At 34.5% G+C, this 16,438-nt stretch overlaps 1 protein-coding gene across 12 annotated transcripts in view; it reads right to left on the bottom strand.

The window, feature by feature from the left end:
- DPH6 (diphthamine biosynthesis 6) overlaps positions 1 to 16,438 on the bottom strand; it is a 265,858-nt gene that overhangs the window by 190,475 nt on the left and 58,945 nt on the right. For all 12 annotated transcript variants that reach the window (XM_068946340.1, XM_068946349.1, XM_068946343.1 and 9 more), the window contains exons 4-5: positions 9,975 to 10,048; positions 6,546 to 6,664 (exon numbers count right to left, since the gene is read on the bottom strand). In XM_068946340.1, the coding sequence (XP_068802441.1) occupies positions 6,546 to 6,664; positions 9,975 to 10,048 (193 nt within the window). The remainder of the gene's footprint in view (positions 1 to 6,545; positions 6,665 to 9,974; positions 10,049 to 16,438) is intronic.

Genomic DNA, 16,438 nt, shown 5'->3' with positions numbered 1-16,438 from the left:
TATTTTAACTCAAAGTTCTCTGACTATTCTTCGGTTGTCTCCTTCATTAGATCCCTTGCTTCGTTCTTGCACTCACTGTAAAGGCCCAAAAGTCCATTTTTAGCCCCCTGCCCTTATTTCACTTTTTCTTTAGATAATCTCACCTCCCCTAGTTGCACAGGGATCTTTCCCTTCTTGAGCCACCTCTCTTCAATTTTCTCCATCTCTGGCAATTCCTCAAAAAAGCACTGCACTCAAAGTCAACTCACAATTCCTTGGCTGTGTTTTCAGGCACACTGGCTTTCCTACTCTACCTTCAAACACCTGTTATATGTCACTACTGAAAGTATCAACATCCTTCCCAATGCCCAGTGTATAGGCCTCAATAGATAGCAAACAGGGAGTCACATTTATATTTAATCTGCTTCTAGATCTACTCGTGCAGGCTGTCATAAAATCTCATTGCTTCTTTCTCCACAACACACTTCATTTTCAAAACTCTTCTTCTACCTACGCATGAAAAGCTTTTTCCAAAACCTCATCTTCCACTGGTATCAAAGTATCCTCGATTCATGTACAAACATCAGGACTAATAATATTTCAAATGCAGATTCTTTTCTTATTATTCAAACCTTTCATCTACCCTCTGAATCAAGACTTGCCTTCACTTAAATTCCACTCCTAGCTCTCTCTTCTCACTTATGCATTTCTTTTGCATCATAGCCTTCTTGAATCCCACGCTAATTTTGGCAGATTTCCGTTCTTGCATCCACCTTCCCACTTTTCCATGTTGATCTTTTCCCACAGGAAAAAAGGCTCCAAGTTAAAACAGCTCCTGTGGTTTCATACTTGTTCTCAAGTCCTTTCACACTACATCTGGTGAACAAACACATGTAGTACCTTTTTTTTGTTTATTGTTAGTAACATGAATAATCTAGCTAAATGAATTAGTACACAAAGTTATTATGGAATATGCCTAAGGAAAAAAGGCCAAAAGCATTTAACATTCTAAAGGAACAACTAAGTTTTGGAAGCTTTGCTTGAAAATTCAGTGACAATAAAATGTGTTGGTCAGGAAACAAGGATTAGAAGAGGGAAAAAACGAGTAGTAAGAATACCAAAGCACATGCCAAGCATAAATTTGATTTAGCAAATTTATAAACTGCAAAAAATACAGTAATAAAAATAAATTAAAAGCTATCAGATATGTATATAACATAATACTTTAAATGAACTTTGTTCGAAGATGATTTTTCTCATAAGAGTTTAAGGCCACTTTTTAGATTTCATTATTCCTAACAGATGATCCTAACAGATGATTATTAAAATTTTATGATACTGGGAAAATATTATTCGCTATTTCATATCCCACTTAAAATTATGATAAACAAAAGAAGTCTTTTTCCTATTAACAAAAACAGACAACATCAAGAACAAAGCTTGTAAAAACTGTCACAGATTTCACTATAGCTTCAATGTCTGGTAACTGCCCAAGGAAAAATCAATGGAAAACCACTTTTAAATAAACTGAAGTGGCTAAAAACAATGCTAGTATTTAGCTTATGTGAAATGGAAAAATAAATAAATAAATAAAAAATCCTTTCAAAAGAACATGGAAGAAAACAAGGAGGATCTTGTTTGACTTCCCAAAACGTTCCTCTTTCCTATTATGTTTGCTTTGTGAACTCCCATCTTAGAATTTTCTGAAAATATTTTCAGAAAGTAAATACTTTTTCTTCTAATAACATACAAAAGTTCCTTCCATTTCCGTTCTACTGATTAGAGAAATGGCTTTTAAAATTGCTCAGTACATGAAAATAGACACAAATTATCAAAGAACATAATTTCTATTCCATTGCATAAATTATGTGTTCAGGTAAAACTCAAACAGCCAACAATTTTCCTTGCATATGGTCTGATTTACCACCAACGCAATCTAGTGGGCTTTCCACTGAGACGGCTTCCCTCTCCATGTGACTGTGTCAGTCACTGACAGTGAGTCAGTTCACTGCAAACACAAAAAAAGCAGTACTTTTCTGCTGGATCACCCAGCTGCAGTGATTCATTCTACAGCTGTGCAGGCAGGGGTAGGAACAGCAGAAACCTGTGGTCTGGTACAGTCAGACAGAAGGGGAAGAAAGATCAACCTTGTGGCAGCAACTCTCTATTAGATCAGTTTATCTGTAATGCTAAATTACACCCTCTGGAGCTTAATTGGGAGCTATGTGGCGCCAGATGTTTTTTAACACAGTACTTTATACGTAGATCTTAGTTCCATTTAAATTGATGGGAGGCTATCAATTTCAGTGACTTAGGATTTTACTTCTGTGTACCTAGTGGTATTGAAGTAATAAACAGTAGTGTAGACTCCTAGGTGGCTGGATTAATTAACAAATATGACACATATAATAAATAAATACTAATAAATATACATTTAATGGATTTAATTATACTCTGAAACAATATGCTCTTTTTAAAAATGAAAAGTTGATATATAAGAACATATGCATCCCTAAACTGCAAGCTTTTCAAAGCATTCCATGTATAGCAGGAGAATACCAACCTCGGCTCGGAGAGCTAAGCACCAAGATCTTCTGGCACCAAAGGAGGCTGAAATCATACTTCAGAAAGCTCAATTTGGAAAGGTAACTTCAGGAGTTTCATTACTCCACTGTGGGAGGAAAATAGCCTAGATGAGCAACTAGGGCCCAGAGCACCTCAAAATTTAGGATTCCACAGCCCCTCTTTTTTCGTTTCTATCCACAGGTGAGTACGTAGATTGCCTGGAACCACTCATTGCAGCTGGACTTAAAAGACATATGAAGTAGCCATGGTGTAAGTCATGCTTCAAAATGTAGGCTGGGCACCAGCAGCTGATCAGCTCCGACACAAAGTTTCAGCTTTTATTTTCGAGCACTTGAATAGTATTGTGGTATAACTTTTCTACTGTGGTCTAAAGAAGGGCTAGAAGCTAGAAACATAATTTACCACTAGAGGTTTTCTTTTTCATCTTAATATTTCCATTATCTGACCTCACAATTACAATGTATTTGAGGTTTTTAATTCAATAGTGACTCATTACTATATTAAAATCGAACTGCGAGAAACTGCAATGTAGAAACTAATGCACATTTATCCCTTAAAAGATAGAAATTTTGACCTAATATACTGATTTTGACTAAAAGAAGCATTTTTTTCAATTTCTCAAGCAAACTGTGCATTTTTTCCTCAAAAAACTTACTGAAGATGAACATGAGTCTTAAAACAGTAAAGAAAACTAGAATCTTTAGAATAAGTTACTTAAACTGTATGATGTAAGAATAATTTAAATTATATTGACAGAATTGACATTAGTAATATGTTAAAATGTATAACTGAAGTTATATTTTAGTGTTAATTCTTGACTCCACAAGGTTTAGGTATAGGTGACTATATTAACTAAAGTAAAACTGTAAAATTTCATGTTTAATTTTGACTGAGAACCATACTGTGGAGAACGCAAAGATTCCTTCCTTCCAAACTACCCCTTACAGCAAATGCTGCCATGGAAGTACTTTGTGTTAGAACCCAATACAGGTGAGACCAACATATAAAATTACTAAGATTAAAAGCTGAATCAGTTATACGCAGATTCTGATACACTTCTGCAAGTTAATTTTTTAATTCATAAAATGTACTAACAGAACAAGGATATCAAAACCACATCTTATGATTATGCTATATTGTACCCTGTCTCACATGAGCAATGGATATTACTGGAATTTCACACGCCCGCATGTTAAAGGCAACCATCTATTTTAGCTATTATTGAGTAACCCCATTCTAATTTTCTCAGATTTCCACTGAAGAGGGATATATTTTGAATACGAAGATATCATGCATCATATAGACATCTTTAGCAGCAAGAAAGTGGCACTGAAGATGAATATTCTTAAACAATATTATTTTTATTACTCACATCATGGAATGTTTCTCTCTCAGCATTAAAGCTTTTGAAATACACTCTGAAGGAAGGAAAGCTGGTCTACTTACAGATCAACAGAAGGCATGTGAAGAAGGGTTGCTAAGAATACTTCTTTTGCATATAAGTGAGAGCAATTGGTATCCCATCTGAAAGAGCATGCTACTCTGAGATAGAAAACTCTTGCCACTGGCAAAGTTTATGGTATTAATTTGTAATGGTGGATTTAGGGGAAATGTATTAACTAATGCTCATTTACTTGCACAATTATGTGTTTTCTACATAAAAGGCTTTTGCCCTGCCAATATTGGCACTGAGTTAATGGAAAACAGGACAAAGCAAGTGCAGAAGTATGCCAGTGTTCACAAATGTCAAGCTCAAGTTACAGAGTTTTGAATATTTTCATTGCAGTTTAGCTTTGATTATTAATCTAAAAGGCAAAAAGTTAACCTATATCTTACCTTTTTTGCCACTTCATATGTTAAACAATCTTCATACCTTAAATCTGCTTTAATAAAGCATGCAATTATTAAAGCATTACAGAATGGCCCCAGAGCACACAAGCTCCATTAAATTTGCTTACATCTAATTATGTTTGCCTGAGGCAGGTGAGAAATTGACTCTGATAAGATCTTTCTTTTACCTATAGCCAAAAAACGGAAAGAAAAAAGAAAAAAAAAAAGAATCTTGCAGTGATTTTCTACCTAATTGCTATCTACAAGTATTTATGGTATTTGCTCCTAAAATGAACAGCCCACAAAGCACTCTTTGTGCATCAACTAGTGCATTTTAAGGTTTTTTAAGCCTGTAGAATTACAAAAGACAAGCTTATCTTGCTTTATGGATGAGTGAGGCCATCACTGATGTCTACTCATGAAATAATTTTATATATCATATCATCTAAATCTTATACATTCTTTAAGATAATTTAGAGCTTATTTTTACTTAATTTTGTACAATTAAAGAGAGCTAATTACAAAAAAAAACACAAATGAAACAATGCAAACTTGATGATGAAATAATTCTAATTGGAAAAATCATGGCACATATTTTTGTGGACACTTTTTTCTTTCTGTTAACATAAGCAAAGTAGGTAACATACTTTCTCTTTCTTTTAAAGTACAAAGATGTGCTTTATATGGCCTGCAAATTTTACTTCCTTAAAAAAATATTTTGAGTTATTTTTTCCATTTTAAGAAAGAAGCGTTGTGCAGTAGAATAAGCAGCAGTTAATTCCCCTGCATTTGTAACTGGCTTCCCCCAAAATACAAGAAAACACTATTACATTATCTTGCTTGTAATCTGTAAGTGAATGAGAGAAACTGGCTTTTCTAATCATTCTAATCAGACTTCCAGCACTAACAAATCCTGTGAGAAAAATACTGTGAGACCATCATAGTAGTACTGTACAAAGTGATTAAAGAGTATGCCAACTAAAGATGAGCAGAGAAATAAAGAAAGAAAGAATTCATTTTAAAAACAGTCATGCTATGAATTCATGCAAAGTCTACAGAGCTATATTCATTTCTTGTATAACATTTAGGCAGAAATAACTTCACTATAAAGCAGTCTTTAAAGAAGAAAGGAAAGATATTGAGAATCTATTCTGAAAGTTACACAGATAAGCCAGTCATCAGACTTCTAATGCAAGATTACACAACAATTTTTCAGACATACATCTTTAGCCACCCAAGTAGAACTGATGCTCTTGTATCATGCTAGCCATTCTTTGGTAAAATGGGCCACAAAACTCTAGGACCAAGGTCCTTTGGTCACATTTTATACTTAAAGCCTCATCTGATACTCTTACATGAAAAACTGCATAGTGGCCTGAAATGATACATTGCATCATTAGCATGCTTCTGACATGCGTCTCATGGTTACAGAGCATGTCATTCAATAAGCTTTTCTATAAAACTCGACTTGAACGTACCTTCACGTAAAAAAAAAAAACTTGTGTAACAACTTGCTTCACTATAAAAATCTCATTTTACTAATAAATTGCTTATAAGAAGATGTGTTGATTTTCAGCTCTGGTGTACTAAACAATTACACTGTAAATATCACTAAATACCACTCTTTAGAAGGCAGCAATGAACTATTACTCTTTACTTTACCATATCAAAAGATTGTTGTTATGCAAAATGTTTTGGCCTCACATAATTACATTTTGTTTGATGTTAATTTGTTAAGTTTCTATTAAAACTTTCGCTGTTGTTTTATAATTTTGTCTAGCCACCAGTTTGTATCATCTATAAATGACAACACTGTGAACTACTGAATTATGCATGCGTTTTTACTGAGAATCAAAACTAAACCAAAACAAAAGACTTACTGAGGGAATTTAATGACTACATTAGGAAGAATTACTTCCAGCTTTTCAATGTCTGCACTGGGAAAAGTAGGAATTACATACAGGTAAATTGATTATTCAGATATCTTGATTGTCCTTTAGCCATAGCTCATTTTTTAAAATCATTTTCATGCTCATATTAACATTTATTATTCTAAAATATAAAACAAAATGTCTGTTTCTCTCCGAGGTGCTGTGGACTTGTTCACTGAAGTTTTAACAGACAACATTGCTCAGAATCTGGATACGTACCAAAAGCTGCCACTTTTATGATTATGGCTTGAATGTTGGATGATATCATTTCTTTAAGTAAAATCTCCTGGTTCCGACGCCAAAGATAAGCTAACGGCTGAAGATTAAGCCTTCTGCATCTTAAAAACAACAACAAAAAGTTGGATGAAAGCCAAAAAATATGCTTTTACACAGCACAATTCATTCAAAACTAAAGAAATTTAATTTCTCTGATTTCCTACTAGTAAATAATTTTTCTTCTATAATTTCAATCAAAATGTTACTGTTCCTAGATTCCAGTATACACATTGAGTCTAACATAAGACAAAAAGAAGGAAGCGTATTCTGACTATAATTCACCTATGTAAGTTGTAACTCATTCATATAAATAGAGTTGCATGAGAAACCAAGAGAAAATCCATTTCTAGATCTTTAGGAATGCAAACTCTTAAACAGCTTAGCAGATGATAAATTTTTACACATGCAGTTGAAGGCAAGAGTTACCGCTCTGTGATACATGTGGCACACACAACCGGTGCGATATGCTGAATTTGTTAACGCCCAGCAAACCTGTGATTAGTATCAACACTCAGAAAAAAGACAGCTTAAAAAAAAGTGTAGAAGGAACAATTTGATAATGTCAATTTAATGATTTGGTTTGACACAAATTGTATTTACACAGCGTTTGATAAGTAGCTTCTGGTTGTTTATCATATTAGAGTACCATTAATTGGCACTATTGAAAAGTAACCCTCTGAAAATTGCCAAGAATCATCAGTTGATGATAAAATGTATAATACCTAGATCATGAAAGCCAGAGTTAACTGTCTAACTCAGATCACTCAAAATATTACATTAATTTGTCAGTTATCAATGTTTATATACATAGGATTTCTCATTAGTATTACATAAGTGTGAAGATTTTGTAGTTAAATGGATGCTTAATGCTGACATCTAAATCCATTTATAGCACCCATATAATCTGTTTAGTTTTGCTATCACTTTTGTGTATTTTAACAAAGCACTCAGTAATAAAATTAACAAATATTTAGTAATTCTGAATATCAGGTAATTCACATAGGTGCCTATCTTTAGCTATCAAATTAGCTGAATCCAAATAATCAGGATGGTTTAGGTGTTAGAGCTTCACTGCAAGGGATAAATCTTCAGATTAATGTAAATTTTTACCACCAAGTGACCTTGGAACCAATCAGGTCTGCTGGCAACACTGTGGTATGTTGTCAGTCTTCTGGCCGTGGGAATAAATCTGCGACCCACAATCAGCAAAAAAAATATTTCCTAAAATATCTAGTAGTGTGACCAGGCATTTATTAAAATGTCCTGCTGTTCCTAGATTTTAATATGTACATTAAGCCTAAAAGAAAAAAAAAAAAAAGAAGCTATTTCTGACTGCAGTTTACCTATGTAAATTGAAAAGAGAACACCCATCAGATGTAACTCACTGATGTGAGTAGAGCTGGCATGGCATTAACTTCAATATTGCTGCAATTCATGAAGTGTTCCAGATTTTTTATTCCATTATAAACAAATAGCTAATGAACTCTAACTAAATAATCATTTATTTTTATCACAAGCCAGTTTTGTATTTCATCAGATGTATGCAATTAATACATTTATTTTTTTTAGACCCAAATCAAATCTGGGCCTACACAACACACAATTCCCATCACGTAATACTTTTTTTTGTTGTTGAGACTCTTACAAGAAGCATCATAGCCTAAACAGAATTAAAGAATTTGCACAGTAGAAATGAGAAATCAAAATTCTTGAGTAATGATTTTGTTTACTATTTCTTTAAGATTTTAAGGAAGTAACATAAGATATAAGAACAGAGCATAAGAATTGCCTCGCATTTAACTCCTGATAACAAGTCACAGAATGTTAGATTTGATCACTGGCATGGAGGAGGAATAAATGCTTTCAGCTGTACCTCGTACAGAATTTCTTTAGATCTAGATTGCATATTTTTTAATAATTCTCATTAATAAAGAGTTATAATTTCTGACTCTTCTATATTAAAACTCTGTTGAAAAATACAGATAAAATATAGACTTGACCAGAACATTATTGTCTCTGGAACTGAATAAGCTTCTGGCTGAAATCAAAGACCTGAACCTAACTCCACTATTTCCATGTCTAAACTCTCAATATTTTCAACAGATCCATATGAAACCTGAAGAGTACTCCAAAAAAAATGTACCCTCTACTGGATTTTCATTAATGATATTTATAAAGACATGGTTCCAGAAGAAAAGGTACTTAAATCAGAATATTGAACCACAGAATCACAGAACGGTTGAGGTTGGAAGGGACCTCTGGAGATCATCTAGTCCAACCTCCCTGCTCAAGCAGAGGCACCTAGAGCACATTACCCAGGATTGTGTCCAGATGGCTTTTGAATATCTCCAGCAAAGGAGACTCCACCACCTCTCTGGGCAACCTCTTTCAGTGCTCTCTTTACCCCTTTTTCCTCATGTGCAGACAGAACTTGCTGTGCTTCAGTTTATGCCCGTTGCCTCTTGTCCTGTTGCTGGGCACCACGGAGAAGAGGCTGGCCTCATCCTCTTGATACCCCCCCCCCCCTTTAGATACTTGTACACGTTGATGAGATCCCCTCTCAATCTTCTCTTCTCCAGGCTGAACAGGCCCAGCTGTCGCAGCCTTTCTTCAGAGGAGAGATGCTCCAGTCCCCTGATCATCTTTGTAGCCCTCCGCTGGACTCTCTCCAGCAGTGCTATGTCTCTCTTGTACTGGGGAGCCCAGAACTAGACACAGCACTCCAGGTGAGGCCTCCCCAGGGCTGAGGAGAGGGGCAGGATCACTTCCCTCCACCTGCTGGCAACACTCTGCCTAATGCACCCCAGGAGACCATTGGCCTTCTTGGCCACAAGGGCACATTGCTGGCTTAACTTGTTGTCCACCAGGACTCCCAGGTCCTTCTCTGCAGAGCTGCTTTCCAGCAGGTCAGCCCCTAGCCTGTCCTCATGCCTGGGGTTATTCCTCCTTAGATGCAGGACCCTGCACTTGCCTTTGTTGAATTTCAAGAGGTTCCTCTCTGCTCATCTCTCCAGCCTGTACAGGTCCCTCTGAATGGCAGCACAGACCTCTGCTGTGTCAGCTACTCCCCCCAGTTTAGTATCATCAGCAAACTTGCTGAGGGTGCACTCTGTCCCTGCATCCAGGTCATTGAAGAATATGTTAAACAATACTGGACCCACTACTGACCCCTGGGGGACACCGCCAGACACAGGCCTCCAACAAGACTCTGTGCTATTGATCACAACCCTATATATATTGAAGGAATTGCCTATCATAGAACATGAAAAATAAAGTAACTGCCTGCTCTGTGTTACAGATTTTGAGTTAGAAAATAAACAAATAAACCACTTTCCATAATGTGTACATGAATAAAGATAAATATTTTCTTACACATCTTCTACTCGAACTCGCTGGTAATCAGAAAGAATGGCTCCCACAGAGACACCCTCGACTCCTTCCTTGTCCTGAAAAAATACAAGGAAAAACAAAGTTAGCATTGTATGCTGGCCTAAACAATGGAGATCCAGTAATTCTATTAAAGAATCAGCCACGAAGAAATTCTTTTCCCTATGCCCAGTACTTTGAATTGAATGGGCTGAAATACAGATCTTCCATAGAAGAGAGCAGTGCAGCTGACTTATTATATGGTTATTACTCTAAGAGTAAACTGCTCTAATCTAGCACCACTTTACAGAAGAAATAACTGCTGTAACTGAAAAATATCAGATTTAACAGGTTATCCCAGAGCCTTCCTGACATCTTGAAAACTCTTCTCTATAACCGAAATGTCAATTATTCCACCTACAAATAAATACTAGCAACACACAATCATGATCATTAAATTTCAGTTTAATTGTATATATGTCACATGGTATATGTGCCACAATGTCCAGTGCAATAGCGTTTGAGATTACTATTCTTATCCTAACCCCAGAGAAAGAGATACTTGCAGGCAACTTACTTAATTCTGCTGTAAAGAAGGTTTTTCAAGCCACATTCTCTTTGGAGTGGTGTTTCTATTTCAGTTACTTAAGCCATCGATTCTCTATTTTTCTTTTAGATACAATGAGAATGTAGCATTTGAAAGTCCATGTACTTAAAATATTTCATGGGCTTTTGCTTTTTTATCTCGAGTCCCAAGCAATATGCTGTATTTACTACAAATTTAATCTAGTTAGACTTTAGTTAAAGTTGTTCTGCTTTTTTAAGCAACGTTGATCATAACTATAAAGGAAGATCTACTTCTGAGGCTGCTTTGTTAGACAGCAACTCTGTGATGTTTACAGTAAGACTGTATTACAAAATTTTCACCTATGTGCTTAACATATGTATTTTGAAATTAAACCACTTTTTGCCTGCTATGGTACTGACCTGAAAATTCCCTTTAGTTTCTTATCAGTAAAATATTTTACTCATAATTACCTTGTAGTGGACGAGTTTCTATTTTATGTCTATGCTGAGCTACCTGATATTATCTTATTCTTCTTTACATTAACTCATATTTACTCAACCAAATTCCTAAGTCTTTCACATCCATCTGTACTTCTGATTTAAGATTCTATGTATTTATCAAAACTCTTAGCTATAATATTGTAAATTTGATCATTGTTAGATTTATGTACTTCTACATATCATTAATGGATATATCATTTAATACTAAAATCAATGCCAAATGCTGTAGCATTCACATATTTTGAATTAAGAGTACTGACAAAAATTTATTTTAGCTTATCTATCACTACCTTATTATCCACTGCCTGTTTTATTATTATTGCTACTATTCAGACAAAATTACTTTTGCTTCCCTTTGAGCTTTCTGTGCAACAACGTTTCAAAGCTCTTTTCAGAGTAAAGGTAAATCAGACATTCCATTTCCCTCAACTCTCTGATACAGAATTTTTTTTTTAAAAAAAGCTAAAAAGTGTATGTAACTAGAATTTTCATTAAATAGATTCTATCTCAAAATAATTCATAAAACCTCCTCGGGTCTTGAAGTACACCTGAAAGGTTTCCCACATGTTCCTTTGTTCCACAGAATTTTGATCGCAGTTTACCCACACTGCTACCAGCATCACTTTGCACTTTCATTCCACTCAAAGGTCTAAAGTTCTTTTAAAAATTATATAATTTAAACCCATAATAGTCTTGTAAAGCACAGCAGCTAAGCACTGTTTGTTCATATTTTTATGTAAGAATAAAAAACTCATTTTGGCTAGGATTACTGGATCATAAAGCAATTGCAATGTAGAACAAGAACTGCAGTTTAAATAAACAAATACAATTGTGAAACAGTTGGAGCTCACCTGACCATTGTAACTGTGCCTTTTTATCCTCTATAGAATACTAATATATTAATGTCTTACTGAACCTAACGGGCAGGATGCTACTATAACAAATGCAGCTTACTACTTCATCTGCAACAAATGTTTCTGTTGATGTACAGTCAATTATTTTGGGATAATCATCTGTGTCAAAGGCAATAATCTTGAAGTGGTCCAATCTGACATTATGAATCAATAAAAAATCAACTGCACCCAAACTACAATATACTATAAAATGTCATTAGGACACCTTTTGATGACAGAATCTAGAGGAAAGGAGAATTTTAGAAGACTTGTCCAGGATTCAAGACTTGAGTCCCAAAATATTTTCTTAAATCTTCTTCTCACATCAAGATTATTTTTCTTTTATTAGCAGTCCTTCAAAACAATTAATACAATAATAAATATATATTAACTGCCCATATTTCCCAATCACCACATGTCTTTCTGTGTGGAAGAAGGAAGCAGCCTGTCCTTTCTGTTCAATACAGTACAGTATTTGTAATGGAAACCTTTAGGTAGTCCATATTGTTGTATAATAAAACCAGAGATAATCAGATTAGCGCTCTATATATTTTCAGTGGATGTTGATAAGAGGTTTAGGGTTAAACTTATAATTACATATTCATGGTTAAACTGTGCCTACAAAGACAATTCACAGAATAGGATTCCACAGTGCTTGGAATTGCCTGTACAATATTCTTACAAAGAAAGTCTGAAACAAAGAACAAGGACTACTGGCTTAGGTTTACCAGCCCATAGATATGGCAAAACTTAACATATGTTAAGTCTTTCATGTCTAATAAAGAGAATTTTTACATTATTTATGGGTAAGCTCCTCATTGCTACAGACAGATGACTAAACCTTATCAACATTTCTCAGCACAGGCATTGAACAAAATACTGCTGATTCACCTTAAGGATCTGGTGAAAGGAAATTTACTTAATCATGCTTCTGACAGATCCCAAAAGCAGTCTCAGAAAGTTCTGTTACATATTATCTCCCTCTGAACATTCCTTTTTGTGAGAGTCTTGAAATATCAATGCCCCTTAGCTTACCACCTTACCTTATTAAAGTCTACTTCTCAGCACATGCAACCAATGCAATCATTGATATCTTGAGCAGAATAACCTAAAGGCTGAAAAGCAACAGGATCAAGCTTAACCTGCAGTAAATAGAAGATAAACTCACTTAAGAAGTTGGTTCTATTACTGAAGAGCTCCTTGACCATCAATAGAATGGACCACTCCTGAGATCTCACTGGCCTTGCTATTCTTCATCAACTCTGCCTGTCCAGAATGACGTAGAATGTCATCTTCTATTCAGTTTTATCAGAAAATAGTTCATAGGCAGAAGAAGTTAATTGTATTTTTCTCTATATAATGGAAAACTCAAAAGATGAAAGCAGTACCTTTGGACCTACTTCTTCCTATCTAACAGCATATAATATATCAAGAATCAGTGCCACTCTTAAACCAAGAGATAAAAAGTTCTAAAGGAAACCAAAATTTTTTGTGGTTACAATTTCAACAGATAATGGCCCTTAGGTCATTAATCATATCATTCCATATTTACTGAAAACTTAGGCAAGAATTTTGGAAATGAATCACACTCAGTTGTCCACCACAGCTCATAATAATACCACTAAACTGCACAAGGTCTATTTATATAGACTAGTTTGTAAACTGTCTTCTGTGGTCCAGCGGAAGCAACTGTGGATCACCATAGATCCCTGCAATACCTGTTGACAGGATAGGTCAATATCTAACTGTTCATGTAATACCACCTGGTCTACCTTTGCTTTTGCAAACAGACTTGGGACTCTCACTGTAAAGTATATCCAGGCTAGCACAAACAAGATGACAATACATATCAATATAATAGGATTCCGATTGAGGGAGAGATGTATCCAACATAGGAGGGAAAAGGGGAAGACTAAAAGAAAAAAAAAAAAACACTGGAGAAAAGTATCTGTTTTTATATGATCATAAAGCAGACTGGAGACTTTGGGCTAATGAGAAGGGAAAAATAAAACAGAATTAGTGAATGATCCAGGGAACAGCAAAATCAAAACCACAAACCAATCCTACAGTTCCTCAGCATTAGAGACGCTGCATGTTCAAATGCTTTTTCTTTACTACTTTCTCATGCAAAATAGCATAAAAATACAAATGATATACCATATCTAATATATGAAGAACCGCTGGATATACACGGGGTTTTTGCAGCTAGCCACCAATTTGGTATCTACTACATTACAGCTACACTAGAATTCCATTCAAACAGTAAACAGTCATTACTTCGCAGGACACATTGGGCTCAATTATGACAAGAAAAACTGGAAAAATTCGGGAAAAAAGCACGATGTAGAAAAACTATTCAGCTATTCTACTGAGTATACCAGCATATTTTTTTTACTTCCATTAAGTTAATAGGTAAAAACATTTATATTACATTTTGTTAAACAGAGTTGTCTCTAATCTAATTAACTTTTTCAGATTCCTTTAAGATATAAATAAATTTATTCTTACAAAGAACCATGTGCACTACAATGTTTGAAAGTCTGATAAAAGACCACCTGGTTCACTGATTTAACATTTTATTAAGACTTTATACATATATAGCAATATCACACAACACAGTTTTATTACTGCTTGTTTGAGTTGACCTTTCTGGCTAAATCCATCAAGATACGTAATAGCATGCTTAATGGTAAGATTGCAACTATTCCTTTTGACTTCAGTAAGATTTTGCTTTAAAGTTTTGCATGCTCTAATTTAGATGGCTGTGCCAGGCAAAAATAATAATAATTTTATTGTCACACAGGAAATAATATTAACTATTTATTTGTATATTGCATATTACATCTTACAGACATCCATCTCTGTTTCCTTTATAGGACTCTTTTTTATACTTGGAAAATACATCTTCCAAAGCACAGTTCTTAACTGTTAACATCCACTAAATAATTTTGAATTTTCTTACAATCCTCTCTTACTTACGCTGCAAAGATAAAACACCCTTTTTTTTCCATGCAAGTTTCAGCTCTCAAACTAGCATCACAGTTGCAACTAGCACAATAACTTTTGGAAGTACATTGAGAATCATATCACATTACTTTAATATTAATGGATAGCAGATTGATACACAAGATCAGTCCTAAAATGTATTAATAATTCCAATAGTGAGGTGTTTTAGAAGGAATGGGTAGAAAATTATTTATCTGACATGCTATTTATGCTAAAGTGTAGAGAAGATATATTTACCAAGTAATTATTTAAAAAATCCTTTTAAGAATAAGATGAATAGCCTTGACTAATATCTCTTAAGAAAAAAATGCTTCTGTTAATTATTAAAAACAATCACTTTTTAAAAGCTTTCTATAAAAAAAAGTCTCTCCCGTCTCACAAATTAAAAGATTAAGAAATAACTGAACTTTTGGAAACAAAATGAAGAAGTGCAAGTAACTTCTGCGTTATCTTTGCATTTCCTCTCTTAGAGCTCTGAATTTTACCCTTTGGCAAATGCCAGGTGCTGCCAGAGTGACTCTGTGAACTCTGACATCTTTTAGCCTCAGAAAATAAACAGAGGCGACTACACTTTGAAATTACTAACATTTAAGGACTCAGCAGCAAAAGTACCCACTTAAAATTACTCTTTTATGCAAATGCTTTAAAAGTTTTATTGAGTATTAGCAAAAGCAGTAATTTTGAAAAGTGGAAGAGCTCGGAGCTCTCTGATTAAACGCAAATTCCCAACATTGTCACTGCTTAAGAATACTATTTTCTTCTTATGCATCTTCCTACTGTGATTAATACCATTACACTGTGAAAGAAACCACCTTAAAATAAAATGTTAAAGTACTTTCTCATGCTTTCACAGAATTACTGATAGAATTACAAAATCTCTGTCCCTGAAGATCCTTCATAATTGACTTGCCTAAGGCATTTCTATCTATTTCACAGAGTAATAAAAATGGTACTATTTTTCTATTTATTCTGTTTTTCAATTTCCTACAAAATGTCTATGCCAGCAAATACACTCAGTTAGAAAACTCTCAAATTAAGAAGAAAAGAACCTGGAAGCAGAGACTTAAACTCTCTGTTCTTGTACAAAAACAACACTTCTTTTGTATTAAAATGAATAGTTTTGAAGATCTGTTTGTTAGGGATTTTGAAAAATCTAGTCCTCAGTCCTAGCATCTTTCAAAATCATCCTATGGTAAAAGAAATTTTTAAAAAATATTATAATGTATGTTGAATTTTAAGGTCACAGAACTTCTATAATGCAACAATTGGTACACTGGTCCAACATCAAACTTAAATATGAAGCAGTTTATTCATATCTTATATTTTCAATTATCTATAGTTATAACACATTTAGAGGGTGGATGCGCATGTGTATGAATGTGTGTGTATACACCTATACATCTGTATATAGGTAAATATATGTGTATGATACATCTTGAAGTTAGTAACGAAAGAGTAGAAGACTTGTCATCAGCTGCCCGCTTAAAAGATACCTTAAATCTG

This window comes from Struthio camelus, chromosome 5 (assembly GCF_040807025.1).
Source record: "Struthio camelus isolate bStrCam1 chromosome 5, bStrCam1.hap1, whole genome shotgun sequence".
In the NCBI taxonomy this organism is placed as follows: domain Eukaryota; kingdom Metazoa; phylum Chordata; class Aves; order Struthioniformes; family Struthionidae; genus Struthio; species Struthio camelus.
This window is presented reverse-complemented; position numbering and strand designations above follow the sequence as displayed.